This window comes from Kwoniella newhampshirensis, chromosome 12, assembly GCF_039105145.1.
Source record: "Kwoniella newhampshirensis strain CBS 13917 chromosome 12, whole genome shotgun sequence".
NCBI classification, from domain to species: Eukaryota; Fungi; Basidiomycota; class Tremellomycetes; order Tremellales; family Cryptococcaceae; genus Kwoniella; species Kwoniella newhampshirensis.
This window is the reverse complement of record NC_089965.1, coordinates 876913-891521: the sequence shown is the minus strand read 5'-3', so window position 1 is coordinate 891521 and position 14609 is coordinate 876913. Positions and strand designations below refer to the sequence as shown.

At 51.0% G+C, this 14609-nt stretch overlaps 7 protein-coding genes across 7 annotated transcripts; 4 read left to right on the top strand and 3 right to left on the bottom strand.

Moving 5' to 3' along the window:
• Positions 1-2: 2 nt before the first annotated feature.
• On the top strand, positions 3-2629 carry IAR55_005902 (uncharacterized protein; the record flags this gene model as incomplete). Its single annotated transcript, XM_066948991.1, has 14 exons — positions 3-46; positions 96-736; positions 797-826; positions 879-942; positions 997-1089; positions 1140-1233; positions 1286-1400; positions 1453-1595; positions 1649-1730; positions 1781-1989; positions 2037-2103; positions 2154-2268; positions 2326-2437; positions 2489-2629. 14 exons carry the CDS (start codon positions 3-5, stop codon positions 2627-2629), a joined length of 1950 nt encoding a protein of 649 aa, XP_066800764.1.
• Positions 2630-2950: 321 nt separating this feature from the next.
• IAR55_005901 (uncharacterized protein) lies at positions 2951-4488 on the top strand (the record flags this gene model as incomplete). Its single annotated transcript, XM_066948990.1, has 4 exons — positions 2951-3352; positions 3409-3468; positions 3535-3661; positions 3719-4488. 4 exons carry the CDS (start codon positions 2951-2953, stop codon positions 4486-4488), a joined length of 1359 nt encoding a protein of 452 aa, XP_066800763.1.
• A 173-nt stretch (positions 4489-4661) lies between these two features.
• IAR55_005900 (uncharacterized protein) lies at positions 4662-5887 on the bottom strand (the record flags this gene model as incomplete). Its single annotated transcript, XM_066948989.1, has 4 exons — positions 4662-4825; positions 4875-5006; positions 5058-5116; positions 5169-5887. 4 exons carry the CDS (start codon positions 5885-5887, stop codon positions 4662-4664), a joined length of 1074 nt encoding a protein of 357 aa, XP_066800762.1.
• Positions 5888-6223: 336 nt separating this feature from the next.
• IAR55_005899 (uncharacterized protein) lies at positions 6224-7092 on the top strand (the record flags this gene model as incomplete). The annotated part of the gene is made up of 5 exons (XM_066948988.1): positions 6224-6261; positions 6333-6731; positions 6789-6844; positions 6892-6987; positions 7040-7092. The coding sequence occupies 5 exons, from the start codon at positions 6224-6226 to the stop codon at positions 7090-7092; spliced, it is 642 nt and encodes a 213-aa protein (XP_066800761.1).
• Positions 7093-7232: 140 nt separating this feature from the next.
• IAR55_005898 (uncharacterized protein) lies at positions 7233-8081 on the bottom strand (the record flags this gene model as incomplete). The annotated part of the gene is made up of 6 exons (XM_066948987.1): positions 7233-7276; positions 7331-7400; positions 7449-7767; positions 7826-7854; positions 7904-7920; positions 7979-8081. The coding sequence occupies 6 exons, from the start codon at positions 8079-8081 to the stop codon at positions 7233-7235; spliced, it is 582 nt and encodes a 193-aa protein (XP_066800760.1).
• A 2184-nt stretch (positions 8082-10265) lies between these two features.
• IAR55_005897 (uncharacterized protein) lies at positions 10266-12400 on the top strand (the record flags this gene model as incomplete). Its single annotated transcript, XM_066948986.1, has 4 exons — positions 10266-10331; positions 10413-10961; positions 11012-11919; positions 11971-12400. The coding sequence occupies 4 exons, from the start codon at positions 10266-10268 to the stop codon at positions 12398-12400; spliced, it is 1953 nt and encodes a 650-aa protein (XP_066800759.1).
• Positions 12401-12552: 152 nt separating this feature from the next.
• Positions 12553-14238, bottom strand: IAR55_005896 (uncharacterized protein; the record flags this gene model as incomplete). Its single annotated transcript, XM_066948985.1, has 7 exons — positions 12553-12717; positions 12799-13020; positions 13110-13427; positions 13498-13541; positions 13654-13894; positions 14045-14065; positions 14125-14238. 7 exons carry the CDS (start codon positions 14236-14238, stop codon positions 12553-12555), a joined length of 1125 nt encoding a protein of 374 aa, XP_066800758.1.
• Positions 14239-14609: the final 371 nt, after the last annotated feature.

The window sequence follows — 14609 nt, the reverse complement described above, 5'->3', positions numbered from 1 at the left end:
CAATGATAACTGTTCATGACCTCCACTCTCGGTGCTACACGCGCCGGTTGGTTTCTATTTGTTCATGTTTGTATCTGATTAACATCTCCCACTAGTCTATCTGCTATCCCTTGCCTTGCAGCAACGCCCCGCGTACGGACGATGCCTCCTCATGATGCGCAATCGCAGACCAGATTGAATATCTCTACGCGACCGCGATCTCAATCATTCCTTCCGCCGACACCTATCCGGTCAACCTCCCACCTGTCGACAATATCGGTGGATGCTCAGTCATCAGATGACAGTCCCAAGAAGCCTATTCCTCCTTCCAAATCAGTCACGCCAACCAAATCGATTTCTGCTGGTCTCCTCAATGCTCCACTTTCCAGTCCAGCGCTTCGAGCGCGTGCCCTCACTGCCTCTTCGAGTCGAGCTAGTTCGGTCTACGAAGGTCTGCCAGGGAATGTGGTGACGACGGCTAGCTTGTCTACCCCTATCTCGGGAGATGCGACAGACGTTACCTCTGCTATGGAAGTCGCAAGTCTTGGAGAAGGCAGTGGGAGCAGAGCAGCTTCCGTGGCATCATCGAGAAAAGGCAAGCAACGAGCGGTCGAACAGGTGGATGTGGAACCTGAGGTCGTAGAAGGAGAGATGGCTGTCGCAACAGGAGATGCCAGAAAGGGTCTTAGAGACCTAGTACAAGCGAGGCCAGTAACTCAAGTTGTCACGCCAAGGTCCAGAGCATCGTCTGTCAAGGGTGAGCTGGCTCTCTCTCTCTCTCTTGGTGCAAAGGCATCTGATGATACGTGATTGCAAGATGATCCTCATATCCTGCCGTCGATACAAAGTCAGTCAAACGAAGTCTTTGGCATTGTGCTTGGGCTGACCTTGCTCTTCAGATGAGCGTTACACACCTCGACAGTACTATGTTCTTACGAATGCAGGCAAGCCTGTCTTCTGCTCGTAAGTCTTGCCCTCAGACAATTCACGTCTAGGGTGTTGCTAAAACATTTCCAGCCATGACAATTCATCCGATGACAATATCACAAATCTTATGGGTGTTGCCCAAGCTCTTATTTCAATCTTCGCCGAAGATGATGACCGTATACGGTGAGCTAGTAATCACTGTCAGGACAATTATGTGCTAAGTCTCTCAAAAGTTGTATCATCAAAGGTCGATATCGAATTGCCTTTCTTCTGAAGGCGCCGCTTTATCTTTTTTGCGTCAGTGATTGGGGAGAGCCGGAGCATGTGGTGAGCCCAATGACGCAAGAGATGACAACGCCGGTAATGGAATCCTCCCCAGCTTCGGTCACATTTAGAATACATCCACCTTCACATCCTCTCAGTCGTGTCTTCCACTCAGCTCTCTAGGGTCTTTCAACGGCGTAGCAACTTCGATTTGTCTCGTCTGCTCGATGGTGAGTGTCGAGTCGTAAGGAAGTATAACACAGCTGAAAGTCGGTATTCTAGGTACTGAGACTTTCCTGCGCAATCTTGTCGACCGCTCTCAATACGACTTCAGTTATCTTACTTCGACTCTGCAACCCCTTCGGATGGCCCCTGCGTTGAGGGACACAGCAGCAGCATCTCTCATGCCTCCTTCCAAGTTCAGAGTGAGTCGGATCGCCGGTATGATCAGTCGATTACTTACAAGGGCTTGCACCAGGATCTTCTTTATGTCCTTCTCATTGCCAGTGGTCACATCGTCACTCTTCTCAGGCCAAAAAAGCACTCAATACATCCCTCGGGTCAGCCATTATTACTACGTTTTGACGATATTCTGATCAAACCTTGGTAGACCTACACCTCCTTATTAACACCCTTGCGTCCTCCCCGACCATCCGATCTACCGAAACGTGGCTTCCGATATGCTTCCCAAAGTTCAATCCGGCCGGTTTCGTACACGCATACGTCAGCTATGATATCGAGGATGTCGGATTGGTTTTTGTCAGTGCGGACAGAGAGGCCTTTGAAGATCTGCGAGCCTGGAAGCAGATTGTCGTCGAGGTGAGTCGCGTTAGATCAGCTTGGAGCACACACTAAAGCGAAGGCAGAAATTGGAGAGCGACAAGACCTTGATCAAAATCAAGGAGTCCATTCCACTGCACCCATACAATGTTTGTAAGTGTGGCTGTGTTCGCAAGCGAAGACTTCGCTGACACTCCTCGAAGCTCTTCTGGGCTGCCCTGGACTTCGACACTTCATCTACAAGTCGCGACAGCATGTCCAAATCACACAGCCCGCATGGGGGGCCCCATATATGGAGGACAGTTCCGATCATAAAAGGTGAGCGATAGCTAGCCACACGAGATTTGTTGGTGGTCTCTGCTAACTCAGAGGCAGATTGATCACCACGTATCAGAAACTGCACGACGCTGTCCACGCCAAGTCTGGTCAATCATCGCCACTTAAGCTTGTGTACATGCGTACTGAGCACGAAGCATGTTTGGCTTGGGTGAGTGCCATCATGCGTCGATTCCACGGTGGCTAACGCCGTCGCTTGTAGGTCACAAAACCGTTCGAGCTGTATCTGGCGGTATCTCCCCAACTATCCAAGTCTGCGATCGTGGCTGCTGCAAATACCGTGGCTAGATGGGTGTTGGCGGAAGAGGGCAGAGTGTTCTTGAAGGATGCGCCAGTCTTTTAGATGTATAGCATTTCAGAATGAGGACAACCACACAGGTCAGAAAGTTACCCCATCAGGGAATTTCACCTCCACCCGAGCACAGGAGAACAGAGCGGCTCCTTTTCGTCTCAATCCTCTCTCCGAGCATCAAAACGCTCACATTGAAGTGACTTTCTCTCTTCCTTTATCCCTCGTTCCTACATTCAGACATCTTAGCTTGGTTGGCTGACGCGCAATCTCATCGTCGCTTCGCCGGTTGGATGGCTGCTTGCTCTATAGGCATCATCAGCTCGTATCGTACTCTGGCCGAATGAATTGTAATCAAATCGAACGACTGATCAGATGTCAATCGACTCAAATCCTCAGGAAGCGCCCATTGCAACAAGAGCATTGTCGACCTCTTCCGGTCTCTTACCGCGACTCAAACTCGTTCTCTCTCGATTCCAATCGACTGAGCGAGTTCCCGACTCAACGCCCAATCGACCCGTGACCGAGATCTCGGCATCTGAACCGAATTCAACCAGATCCAAAATCAGCATCAACAATGAATCTGGCGGAAGGTCCTTTCCCTCAAACCCAAGTGATTTGGTGATTATCATTGATGAGACAGATGGTGAGGAGCAAGGTCTGACTTTGGACCAAATCCGGTTCCGGGCCAAAGAGGTGCTTCGGGATCTTCCGTGTCGGTGGAAAGCAGACGCGCCTTGCGACGCCCATTTGGCGAGTCACTCATTGCTGTCAAGGGTTGGTTTGTATTTCCCTTGTGTCGCATACACGCATATACTGATAAGCATAATCAGCATGTCAAAGGACACATCGAGCAAGCAGTATCATCTGTTGTCCAACATCCGCCTTACAGTGTAAGTGACGACGCATGCGTACTCTTCCTGGATGTGAAGGGACACTGACATGAATTCTCTCGTCAGCCAACGTGGCTAAATTGCGGGTGGTACAAATGTACTTCGAACGGATTCGCGACGGTTCACGAACTTGAGCAGCATGTCCATGTCGCTCATCTGAGTCCTAAACTCGATCTGTTCTGCCCGTTCAAAGGTAAGTCACGACTGGGTCATTTAGACATATGCAATATTCAATGCCGTCTTGTGACAGATTGTCCAGATCGAGTCATTCGATCATATGCTGCGAGGGAGAGTCATTTCGACGATATTCGACACCATCCCAGACCATGGACGAATGATTCATTCCTGCCGACACCTCGCGCCAAGCACGACACTCTGCCATTATTGTCGCTACCGATGAAATCGGCACTGACTGTCCCTCCGTACCTCTTGTCCACCCATCCTGTTCGACCTTGGCCTCGAGGTCGACCGGAACATTACGTACTCCCAAATCGACCCCGTCTTCGAGATTTTCAGGCGTCAATCTTACCCGAACGCAATGAGAACGTCCTCTTCTGGCCTCTTTGCGGCGAAGCCTCACCGGGAGACTTCGATCCGTCTTCTAGTAGTATCTTCCCTCCGAATAAACGTCGCGACGACACCCCGGTCAAGCAAGAGACGGACGATAAGGGAGAATCGATCATACCTTCGTCGTCTTACTCGGATGCTCGATCATTCAAGTTCCGTAAACGAGTGGATGGCAAGTTGGGCAGACCTCGACTGGCTGTTACAGCGGATATCTGGGCAGCTTATCAACGAAAATTGAAACTGCAAGAGAGGCGCAGACTGGCAAAGGGAAAGATGAAAATGGTCCTGGATGAGTCGGAAGAGGCAGTCTCTCTCTTTGACAAGGAAAAGATCAGACTTGCAGCGCAGAGAATCGCGGCTAAGAAGGTCGGGAGCTCCATAGGCATAGAGTTTTGGAAGGAAGTGCTTGCGTTCGAGGCAGAAGGTGTGGCTTTAGGAGAGATACCGAGGTGATTCGAGGTACAGTGGGGTGGGTAACGAGTTCACGAAGCACGCTCATTATGATTATCGATAACGTCAGTTGTATATACACCTCACCAGATACCCAGCAATAGTATGATGTAGCATATGGTCATGTTCACTACCGTCATAAGCGTCATGTCGTTGTCGTTCGTCCATCTTACCACTTATTGCGTTATCTGCGTTTCTTTTGGGTCCTTCCTCCCGTCTTTTTCCTTGACACTTCCGTCTTCTTTGCGTCTCTTGTGCTTCTCAGCAGACCTCCGCCTCTCTTCTTTCGCCTGCTTCTTTGCTGCCCTCAGTCGACGTCGCTCTGCTCTTTGCTGCAACTCTACGGTGTTTGCGTCAGTTTCGCTGCCTCTGATCCAATTCACACATACCAGCTTGGGACTGGTGTGGACGTGTTGCCCGGTCTTGCTTTGGAAGTACAGAAGCGTACAGTGAGCTGGAGGGAGGGACCACGTCGTCATATGCGTTCATATTCTCGAGCAGACCCAAGCGATATGCCAAGACTGATGGGCATTCAGCTCTGCTATCTGTTCTCTCCAGTTGTTAACACTCACCATCCGGTTCTACCGGTTGATAAATCTCCTTCAGTCTGCCTTGAGCTGTTTGAACGATGCTATAGAGGTTGAATGAGACAGGCATGTTGTGGACAGAACAGGATGACTTACGGTCGGGTCTTCGAGTCCATACTCGCTATATTCAAAACAGCGCTCCCATCCATCGTTGACATGGTCTTCCTTCTCTTTTTCGTCTCAGCCGGTCTGACCCCTGCGAGATTCACCAATATCTGATTGATCATTCGTATGGTCGATGGGACAAGACTAGGAGGGAGCAGCGGATAGGGATCATCGTCTTCGCTTTCAGAGACGAGTGATGGCAAGAATAGACGATTTTCTCGAATGTAGGTCGAAGCGAAAGTGACGATGGTCTCTTCCAGAGTCGGGATGTATGTGGGCAAGTCTGAAGGGGGAAGAGGCCATCGTGTTCCATCATGGTTTACGGAACCTTTTCTCAGTTTCTTTCTCTTCTTGACAGCGGTCGAATGGACAGCATCTTGATAGACCGGTGCGAATTCCGGCCCATCAACTCGTCTTGGTCGACTAACTGAACGTTGTCTCCCTGTATTGTCGACCTCGTCGTCAATTGTGACGTCTGGGACTTCGGGTTCGCCCGCTCGTGTAGATGTTGAGCGGTCTTCTCGTCTCCGCATGAGCGACTTGGCCAGATCTTCTTCAGCATCGGTTTGAATGCCATCCAGGATAGAAGCGTATGCGGCGAAATCTGATCGTGTGAGACGGGATGGTTGCGGGGGCGAGGACATCGAGTGACGCCGGGAGCTTTCTCCTACTTGGAGAACAGAGGGTGAGGAGGAGGGTGAGGAAGACATGATGGCGCGGTGACCACCACAGTGCTCAGTGCTATTGCATGTTGTGTGGGTATCAAATTTGACAAAGTGAATGAATAGCAACTTTTGTCATTGGTCTCAGATATCTCTTGCACCTTCCTCCAATTCACCAATCAGGTCACGTGATCACCCTTTTTGAGGTTGTGTCGCCAGCCTGGAGGAGGAATGCGCGCCATATGGGTCGTTCGTCTTTGCGACTCGATTCTCCTTCTGATCATACCACACCCGGCTCATCGCTTGACGAGAAATCAGCCATCAAGTAGCGACAGTAGATTAGCACTCGGCTCTCTTACATTCAAACCCTTAGCACATCACGATATGGCTCGCGGTGGCGGCGTTTCTTCTCGAGGTCGAGGGTGAGTGTTTCGGGTGTTGAGCGCTGGAAGGTCCCCCAAGCACACGATCTGAAACTGGAATGTCTGGGCAGTAAATTCAAGGTGGCACGAGGAGGCGGACGACATTTCTCGCGTGATCTCGATCCTCGTCGTGCCGAACCTTCCGAATCCGAATCATCATCCGAAGAGGAGACTTCATCCGAGGAAGAAGATGATGGACCTTCCGCCGCTGATATCGCCAAACTCGCACCTGAGATGGCGGCCATGAACATCAAACTGGGAAACACGGAAGCTATTGAGATCCCAGAAGAAGAGGAGATGAGTCGAGCAGAGAAGAGGGCATTGAAGAAGGCACAGGGGGCGAAGAAGGTGGCGATTCAGGAGCCAGAGGACAGTGAGAGTGAAAGCAGCGATGAGGAGGATGCTCCCAAACCCGCTGCGAAGGGCAAGGCAAAGGTAGCACCTCCCCCTCAGTTGTCAAGGAAAGAGCGGTGAGTGTCAACGAGTTTGAAAATGAAAGACCGATTGCTGAGAATATACTTCGATAGTGAGGCTGCTGATAAGAAGGCCGCTGCTGAAAGATATCAGAAGCTACATGCTCAAGGTTGGTTCTCCGATCATGAGCAAGTGATACAGCTGACTCCTTATTAGGCAAAACTACTGAGGCTCAATCTGATCTCGCTCGATTGCAAGAAGTTAGACGTCGACGAGAAGCGGCCGCGGCGCAGAGATTGGCCGAGGCTGAGGGTGAGTCTAGAGTGGATGTACTCAAGCGAACACTGACATTTGATCATTGCAGAGGCCGCAAAGGAGGCTGCCGCAAAGAAGGACAAGGTGTCAAAGAGGAATTGAAATGTTCACTCGTCTGGTATGCGTGAGATCGGCAATCTTGTATAGATAGAATGGTATCCTTTCTTCCTGTTTGCATATGATCATGTCTTTCCGCCTGATGATGCATCAACTCTTCTCCATGTTCAGTGAACTTTTCATATCTAGTGGTCTAACAATAGTGTGTGGTACATTGTTTGATGCGGTTCTGAAGTCCACGTTAGCGATGTATCTGTTTCCAATCCCAATGCGCCAGACTCACCCCCTTCTTCATCGAATTCAGGTCCGTCCGCAACATATCCCAGCCGGGAATAGAACGGGACCACAGGTATCTGTCGCCCAAGTCAGTTTTGAGTTTGGTCAACATGAGAGATACCTACCTGCGAATGACACTTGATTTTGATTGCTCCTAGACCACCAATGTCCTTGATGAGATCTTTCAAAGCCTCTGTCTCTGCATTGTTCTTGACCCACTTTTCCATCTCTTCTACCAAGAGCCTTCCGAGCCCATACTGACGATACTCTTTCAGTACAGCCAGTCTTGTCAATTTGCCCAGCTCGGGCACAAATCGTATCGTGCCGATCGGTTTCTCGGTAGTCGTGCTGGAGTGGGATGTGGGCGGTAATGATGAGGTCGACACATCTGGAGGAGAAGACACAGGTGTGGTGAGGAGGAAGTGAACAGCGGTAGGATCGTGTCTACGGGATGATTCGTCAGTGCTGAGGTGATCATATGTAGGTCGATGTGCTTACTTACTCGTCAATCTCGGTATCCAGAGGGAATCCCTGCGACGAGCGTCAGATGTTGATTTGCAAGTAACACTGACAAACCCACCTGCTCTACTGAGAACACTTATACACCGAAGACGTGATCAGCATGGATCACGGACGACGGGATGAGCAGACTCACCTTCTATACGCAAGTCATAACAAGCTTCGATCTCGTTCTGGTTCGCAGCTACCTTGAGCGTGAATGGGGGTCTGGTCGACTTTGAGCTGGCTGTGGATGACATCGCGCTGCAAGGAACAGTTCGAGGCGGACAATGCATTCACACGTCGCGATTGACAGATATGAGAATAGACGGAAATGAAAGAGATGGTTATGCGTCGAAAGTAGACAGCAGTATGATCATTCATTTTGCGGAGTGGAGTGGACGTCCAATGGTCACGGAAGGTGGAGGGGAAAACGACACCCAGGCTCTCCTGCAGGCGCGATAAAGGCCAGGTTCATCTCGCCGGTCTGCTTGATATCGAACATATTACAAAGCGGGGATACAGCATAGCAGTCAGATTGGATTCGAAATCAGAGGACAGTTGCCGTTCAAATCAATTCTATCCTTTGTTGACTGGAGGTCAATACACTACGAACAAGAAGCGGCTCAACTTATCCCCTCCCATCCCCCCCCCCGCGCCCGGGCTGCTGCTGCTGCTGCAGACCCGAGCTCAGTGTCCTTGACTGTCTGCCATGACATGGTCACTCGAACAGTGAGCAGTGGAATGTTCCTGCAAGCGAGTGTTGGTGGTCAAGGCCGAGATCATGACGAACGCAGTACCACCAAATGCGTCGAGGTTGGGACACTGAGTCGCTGCCATTCCACAAACGAGTCCACGACTCTTGAGCGATGTCCCTGATATGATTCATGGGCGCGGAACATGACGTGAAGGGCAGCCTGTCCGCCTCTCGTCCACTGTCGTTTGGTATAGGACGTGGACAACAGTCTCACACCATATCTACTCGCGACACAGAGATGGCGCTATCGCGTGTTGAGGCTTATATCGCGTCAAACGTCACGTTTGACACGTTGACTGACCACAGTGCCGAACGGATCTCTAGCAGTCGATCGTTTCCAAGGAGTAGTAACAGTTATAACGAGACACGAACAAGTCTCACCCCCTTTGGTCGGGAACTTGACGTAGATGGACCGATATTCCTACAGCGGCAATGGCATGATGCGGAGGCAATCGGTCTATACCTGCTAGGGCTTTTTGGCCAGCGGTGTCACGTCGATCATTGACATAAGCATTGCATCATTGAGATGATCTGCGATTCCATTGCCGTGCACAGGGTCAAAGAATGCTGAAATGAAACGTTCCACAGGCGTTTGACAGAAAGACACGAGAATCATGGTCGTTGTTTGTCATTTTCATGACCGGATTAAGGAATGTCGAGAGGTGCAGAATGAGGATAGATACGTTATCTCCTGGCCTCTCCCCTCAGATCCCGTGTTGTGCCCATTTGGGGATGGCTGTCCATCAGCCAAGGTACGTCACGTCAGTCATGTCCTCATGCACTTTCTCTCTCGTGTCATGGATGCTGTAAGGTATGGGCAGGGTTACTACCCATCTGGGATCTGTCGATGTCTCGGGATCCCATTTTGGCATGATGGGGAACGTGAGGGGAGTATCATCTTATTTCTACAGGCAGCTATTTTTCGCGTCAGCACACCGAGATGTCTGAGATGGCTGTCTCGGTGATGCTACCCGGAGGCTTTCTATCGACGACGGGGACCGGTATGACGTCTCATCCCCCAAGAGTGTGTCTTGTACGCTCTCTGTGCGCCGAGGTATGTAGGTATTGTGGGTGAACAAACGTGAACAAGAGTGAGTTGCCGGTGGAGGAAGGGTTAACTTACCAGTGAGAGAGTGATCGAAATCAATCCCAATACTTGTCCCCAATCATCTATTCCCCCTCATCTGCCCCTCTTCCCTCTTCCCACCACTGTTCAGTCCTTCAACGACATTTCCGTTGTTCCTGGGGGAGCACATCACTGCCGTAAGAGATCTGATGTCTGATGGAGGAGAAGAAGAGGGACCGTGACCTTGCATCTTTCCAACCACAAACTCTGCAGACACCGTAGCTCGGTTAGCTGCTTTTCGTCGCGACGGAGAGATTCGACGACCCAACGTTCGCTCACTCGACAACATTTCCTTCGATATCAGTTCATCATCTCGTCTCTATCATTTGTTCAGTCCATCATTCCACACATCTATCTTCTCTATAACGATCTCCTCTCAACCGAAAATCGTACCTAATCTTTGAGATCAAGTCGAACCTTGAGAAAACTCTCGCGTGCAATACGTCAACAGATCTTGCTTTCTTCCCCTCCCCAACCCGAACTCAAATTGCCTTTTTGCTTTTGACTTCTCACAATCGAAAGACCAAAACGATCGACAACCCTGCTTTAAAGCAATAAAGCATGTCTGACGGGGGGTTCGAGATGAGAGACAGGGTTAATCCGTTGATGCGAGGGGAAGTGCGCGTAGTGAGTCGGATGAGAGGGGGGCATTGTTACTTAAGCATGGTGAATTAGGGAGAAACTTACTGATGCCATTGACCGTCTCAGACCGATACCATATCGTCTACACCGACACCGACACCCGTCTCAGCCTCGTCACAATCCCAATCGGCATTTGAGGTCCAACCTCGTCAGACGAGCGCGTTGGTATTCCAACCGGGTTCAGATGTCGATCACTCGTCAACAACAAAACCCCCCCGTTCGGTTGAACCACTCCATGTCCCATTTCCGAGCTTGATCAGACCGCAACTAGATACCCACAACTCGACTCGCACCGATTCGAGTGGAACAGATTCCACAGGTTCTGCTTCTGGATCAGGTTCTGGTTCCGGCTCGACCTCTCGACATACCCTTGGTAACAACCACCAGAACAACAGTTCCAGGCCTCGCTCAAACAACAGCTCGAATTCTCGGCCCAATACTCCTATTTTGACAGGCTCAGAATCAGATAATCTCATGCGACCAACATCGAGAAAAGGCAAGGAGGTGATGGAGATAACCACTGTACCGTTCAAGGAGGGCTCATTGGGACTTAAGCAGGGAACCGGGTTGGGCGAGGAGCAGACCAAGGAGGATTTGGCTTTGGCCAAATGGCGGGTGAGTCGCTCTGTCCAATGCGATATGATGGCGACACTGACTCGATGCAGAAATGGGTGGTTGAACAACCTCTGCAAATCGTGCCAACCCAGAGCATCTCCCCGATACGGTCGCGGCGAGGAACCCCTCCCGCGCAGAACATCCCCATGGTGCCACTTGGACCAGCGGCATCACCCAAGAATCCTCTTTCATCCCCATACGACACGTTTTCTCCAAAGCACCGAAGCTCGTCATTCGCGGGACCGTCAAGCTCCACTCTGTTCACCTCTCCGAGAGATGTACAAATTCGAAGCTCTCGCTTCGGATCTGCGGATATGGATATCTGCAACACCGAATCGGTCATGGCTTTGCGCGATGTGGAGCTTGCGGTGGATCCAGAGATCATTGAGAGAGGGCAAAGGGCGAAAGAAATGCCTAGGAGGATGTCAACGCAGCCAAGGATATCCGAACTGCCCAACCCATTCGTTGATATTGCCTCCCGTTTGGGCTCGCGACGGGTACGACCGATCGTCCTGGAACTCATTCAAGCGTTGGGTCACTACGTTGATGCGGTTTGGTGCGTCAACTACCCCTCTCGACCGTGTCCTTGGATCATCGGTGTGGACGAGTCTCCACTTGCTCCATCTACGCGGAGAATGAATATGACGTACAGCATCGAGGTCTCAGAGAGTATGGGGTGGAAGAGCCCTATGATAACAGCTGTTCAAGAGGGAAAGAAATCAGGACACGTGCCCTCGGACCCCACTTTGAGAGATGTCAAGTTCTGGGAAGCCGAGGTGAAGTTTGCGATTCGTGATGTGGATGAGGTGGTTGGTATCTACAAGGGGGTCGGATGGGCATTTGCTTGTGCGATGGAGAAGGGAGATTACGGAAGCGTGTCGGACGATAATGTGTTGGGTGTCAAGGGAGAGGGTGCAGGTTTAGCGAGATTACTGAATGATCTAGAGGAGGCCATTTGGTGAGTTGTTGGAGGCGATTCTCTCAAGAAATCAGCTGACAATTTGTGTAGGGGTGATGCACCACCACGCTCGACCGATCTTGCGTATGATCTTCCCATTGACTTTGATCCATACGCCATTCTGGACGACTCAGAGTTGATGGCGGCGGCAGCGGCCGGACCTCGTGGTCGAGGCTCAGCGCTTTCCGACTTCTTTAGCGACTCGGTCATCCCCAAGAACGGTCGCACGTCGACTGTACTGGAAGAGGACATGAACAATCTTCCGGATCTCATGGATGCTTCGGCGTCAGACGGTGCACATACAGACGGTATGGCCTCTCCTGATCCTTCTCATCTCGGTAAACAACGGTCGGGCAGCTACATTCCCGGTATGGAAGAGATTGAGGGAGCCGAGGAGATGACATTGGAGGAGTTGGGCAAAAAGCGGCATCGCGAATGGTTGGAGAGTCGCAGGGCGGACGGCATCGCTGGTGGTTGGTAGGAAGGCACGTGGATTTTACATGGGCATACACGGTTAGGATAGAATACCAGATATTTGTGTTGTAGAGGCATTTTGTATAGAGCATGATTCGACATGTATAATATCGGACGGTTTGACAGATACCGAGGTATGCAGCTGCACAAGGTCGCCGGCTAGACGGAGAACCCCCTGCTCTCCCCAATCGCACAGACCTGGAATGACTCATCTTGCAGTCCCACCTTCTTCTTCGCATCTTCTAGGAACCTGGGTGGTTCGTCGAAATCTTCTGGGGTCATACGGAATGTCCCCCAATGAATCGCGACAGCATTTTGGCATTTCTGTGTTGGTTGGGATTAGTGAGATTGTGTCAACAGTCTGATTTTCGCTTGCGGTGTCTGCTTTGATAGAGGATCGCTTACGGTATCCGTGTACATTCTGACCGAATCTATCGGGGCAGCATGCAAAGGTGACATTGCGATTCTCGGATCGTACGCTCCGATAGGTATCAGTCCTAGCGTGAATGGACCGAGTCGCTCTCCGATCTCTTTGAAAGCTGGACAGACGCCTCCTTTAGGCAGATCGTCCAGCGAATGAGAATCGATGTGCATCGTACAGTATCCTGTGTCGCCTCCGAACCATACCTGAGCACCAAAATATGAGATTTAGTCGAGTGATTACTGACAAAGACCAGGACCAGGACCAGAGGACCAGGACCAAGGGGATGACGTACCGAAGCACCCGCTTCATCTTTCAATGCCCATGAGGACCACAACGATTTATCCTTGTCGAACGGGGTCCTCGCAGAAGCGTGTTGAGCAGGTGTACAGATGATCTTGGTACTTCCCACCCCTTCCACCACGATCGTCCTCTCCTCCCACCAATCCATCTCGATCACCCTCTCTCTTGCCACACCCAAGCCGGAGACCGTGCGCCAGTTGTTCAGAGGCAGGAAGAGCAAGGGTTCGGCGCCGTATTGCGATTTCTGGACAGCAAAGAGCTCGGTGAGGGTGGGCAAGTCGAGGTGATCATAGTGATTGTGAGAGATCGCCTGGGGGTCGAGACAGAGTCAATCATTGTGGCTGTGGCAGAGCTGATATACCCGTGTGGGAGAGACTCACAATGGCATCGATCTGAGGGATGTCCTTGATGTTGCATGGTGAAGCTGTTGGACTGTCAGCAGGGTGAAGAGAAATCGATGAACGTCACGAAACGAACGCCTATGAGATCACAACGGATCTGAGATCCCACGACAACACTTGAAGACAATCACTTACTGCTCTCCCTTTTAGGCCCGAGTCCCAAAAATGCCATACCTTCGCCCAAGACAGGATCAAACAGGACTCTGACGCCTCGTGAGCTCTTCTCTCCTATCGTAGGCATCTCAATCAGTACGCAGGCATGACCTAGCCATGTCGATCGAATCTGAGCAGGAGACAGATCTTGCCCGAACGTTGGGATGACGTGTGGGATGACTTGTTTCGCCTTCTTCAGTATTGGGTCGTCCTTTCGCATTCCCTATATGAAGCTGCAATGAGCTTTCAAGCTTCAGAGGTGGGAGTGAAGCGGATTGGGAAGACATACCCAGAACAGCTATCGGGTCCACAAAGGATTCGTTCAAGTCAACACTGGTCTTAGACATCGGATCCAGTCGTCCCTCGCACTCACCGAGGCTAGGTCTTTCGCACTCTACCATTACCTCCCTGTCAGTTTGGGCTCACTGCACCATAGGGAATTGTCAGGCTCACGATAGGTTTGAACGACAACCAAGGATTGACGAATGCTGTCCCATTGGCATTCTTCCAGTGATCGCCTTTGACTCGCTCGACCGTTTCGGGTATGACAGAGACTTTAGCAGACATTGTAGTAAACTTCCTAGAGGTGATCGCTGTGCCTCGCTGAGTGAGTGATCGAGATGGTGCACTTTTGAGCAACTGCATACAGAAACAAGTCAAGCAGGCGGAATGAGGTCGTATCATATACTCGTCAAAGCTCGTATAAGTACATGAACTCCTTGGACCGATGCCGAAGGCGTCAGCTCTTTCGTCCACAAACAGTGTCGGATCCGGGTGACTGACTGGTGGAGGGAGAAACGGTCATCATCACCGATCTCCGCAGCGCTGAATATCGCATACCCTGACCGAGGCATGCGACATCGGAGGTGCTGCACTCGCTCCGTCTGCAGGTACACGCGTTGCAGATGCATATCACCGCAATCTCGCCAGCAAGTTTA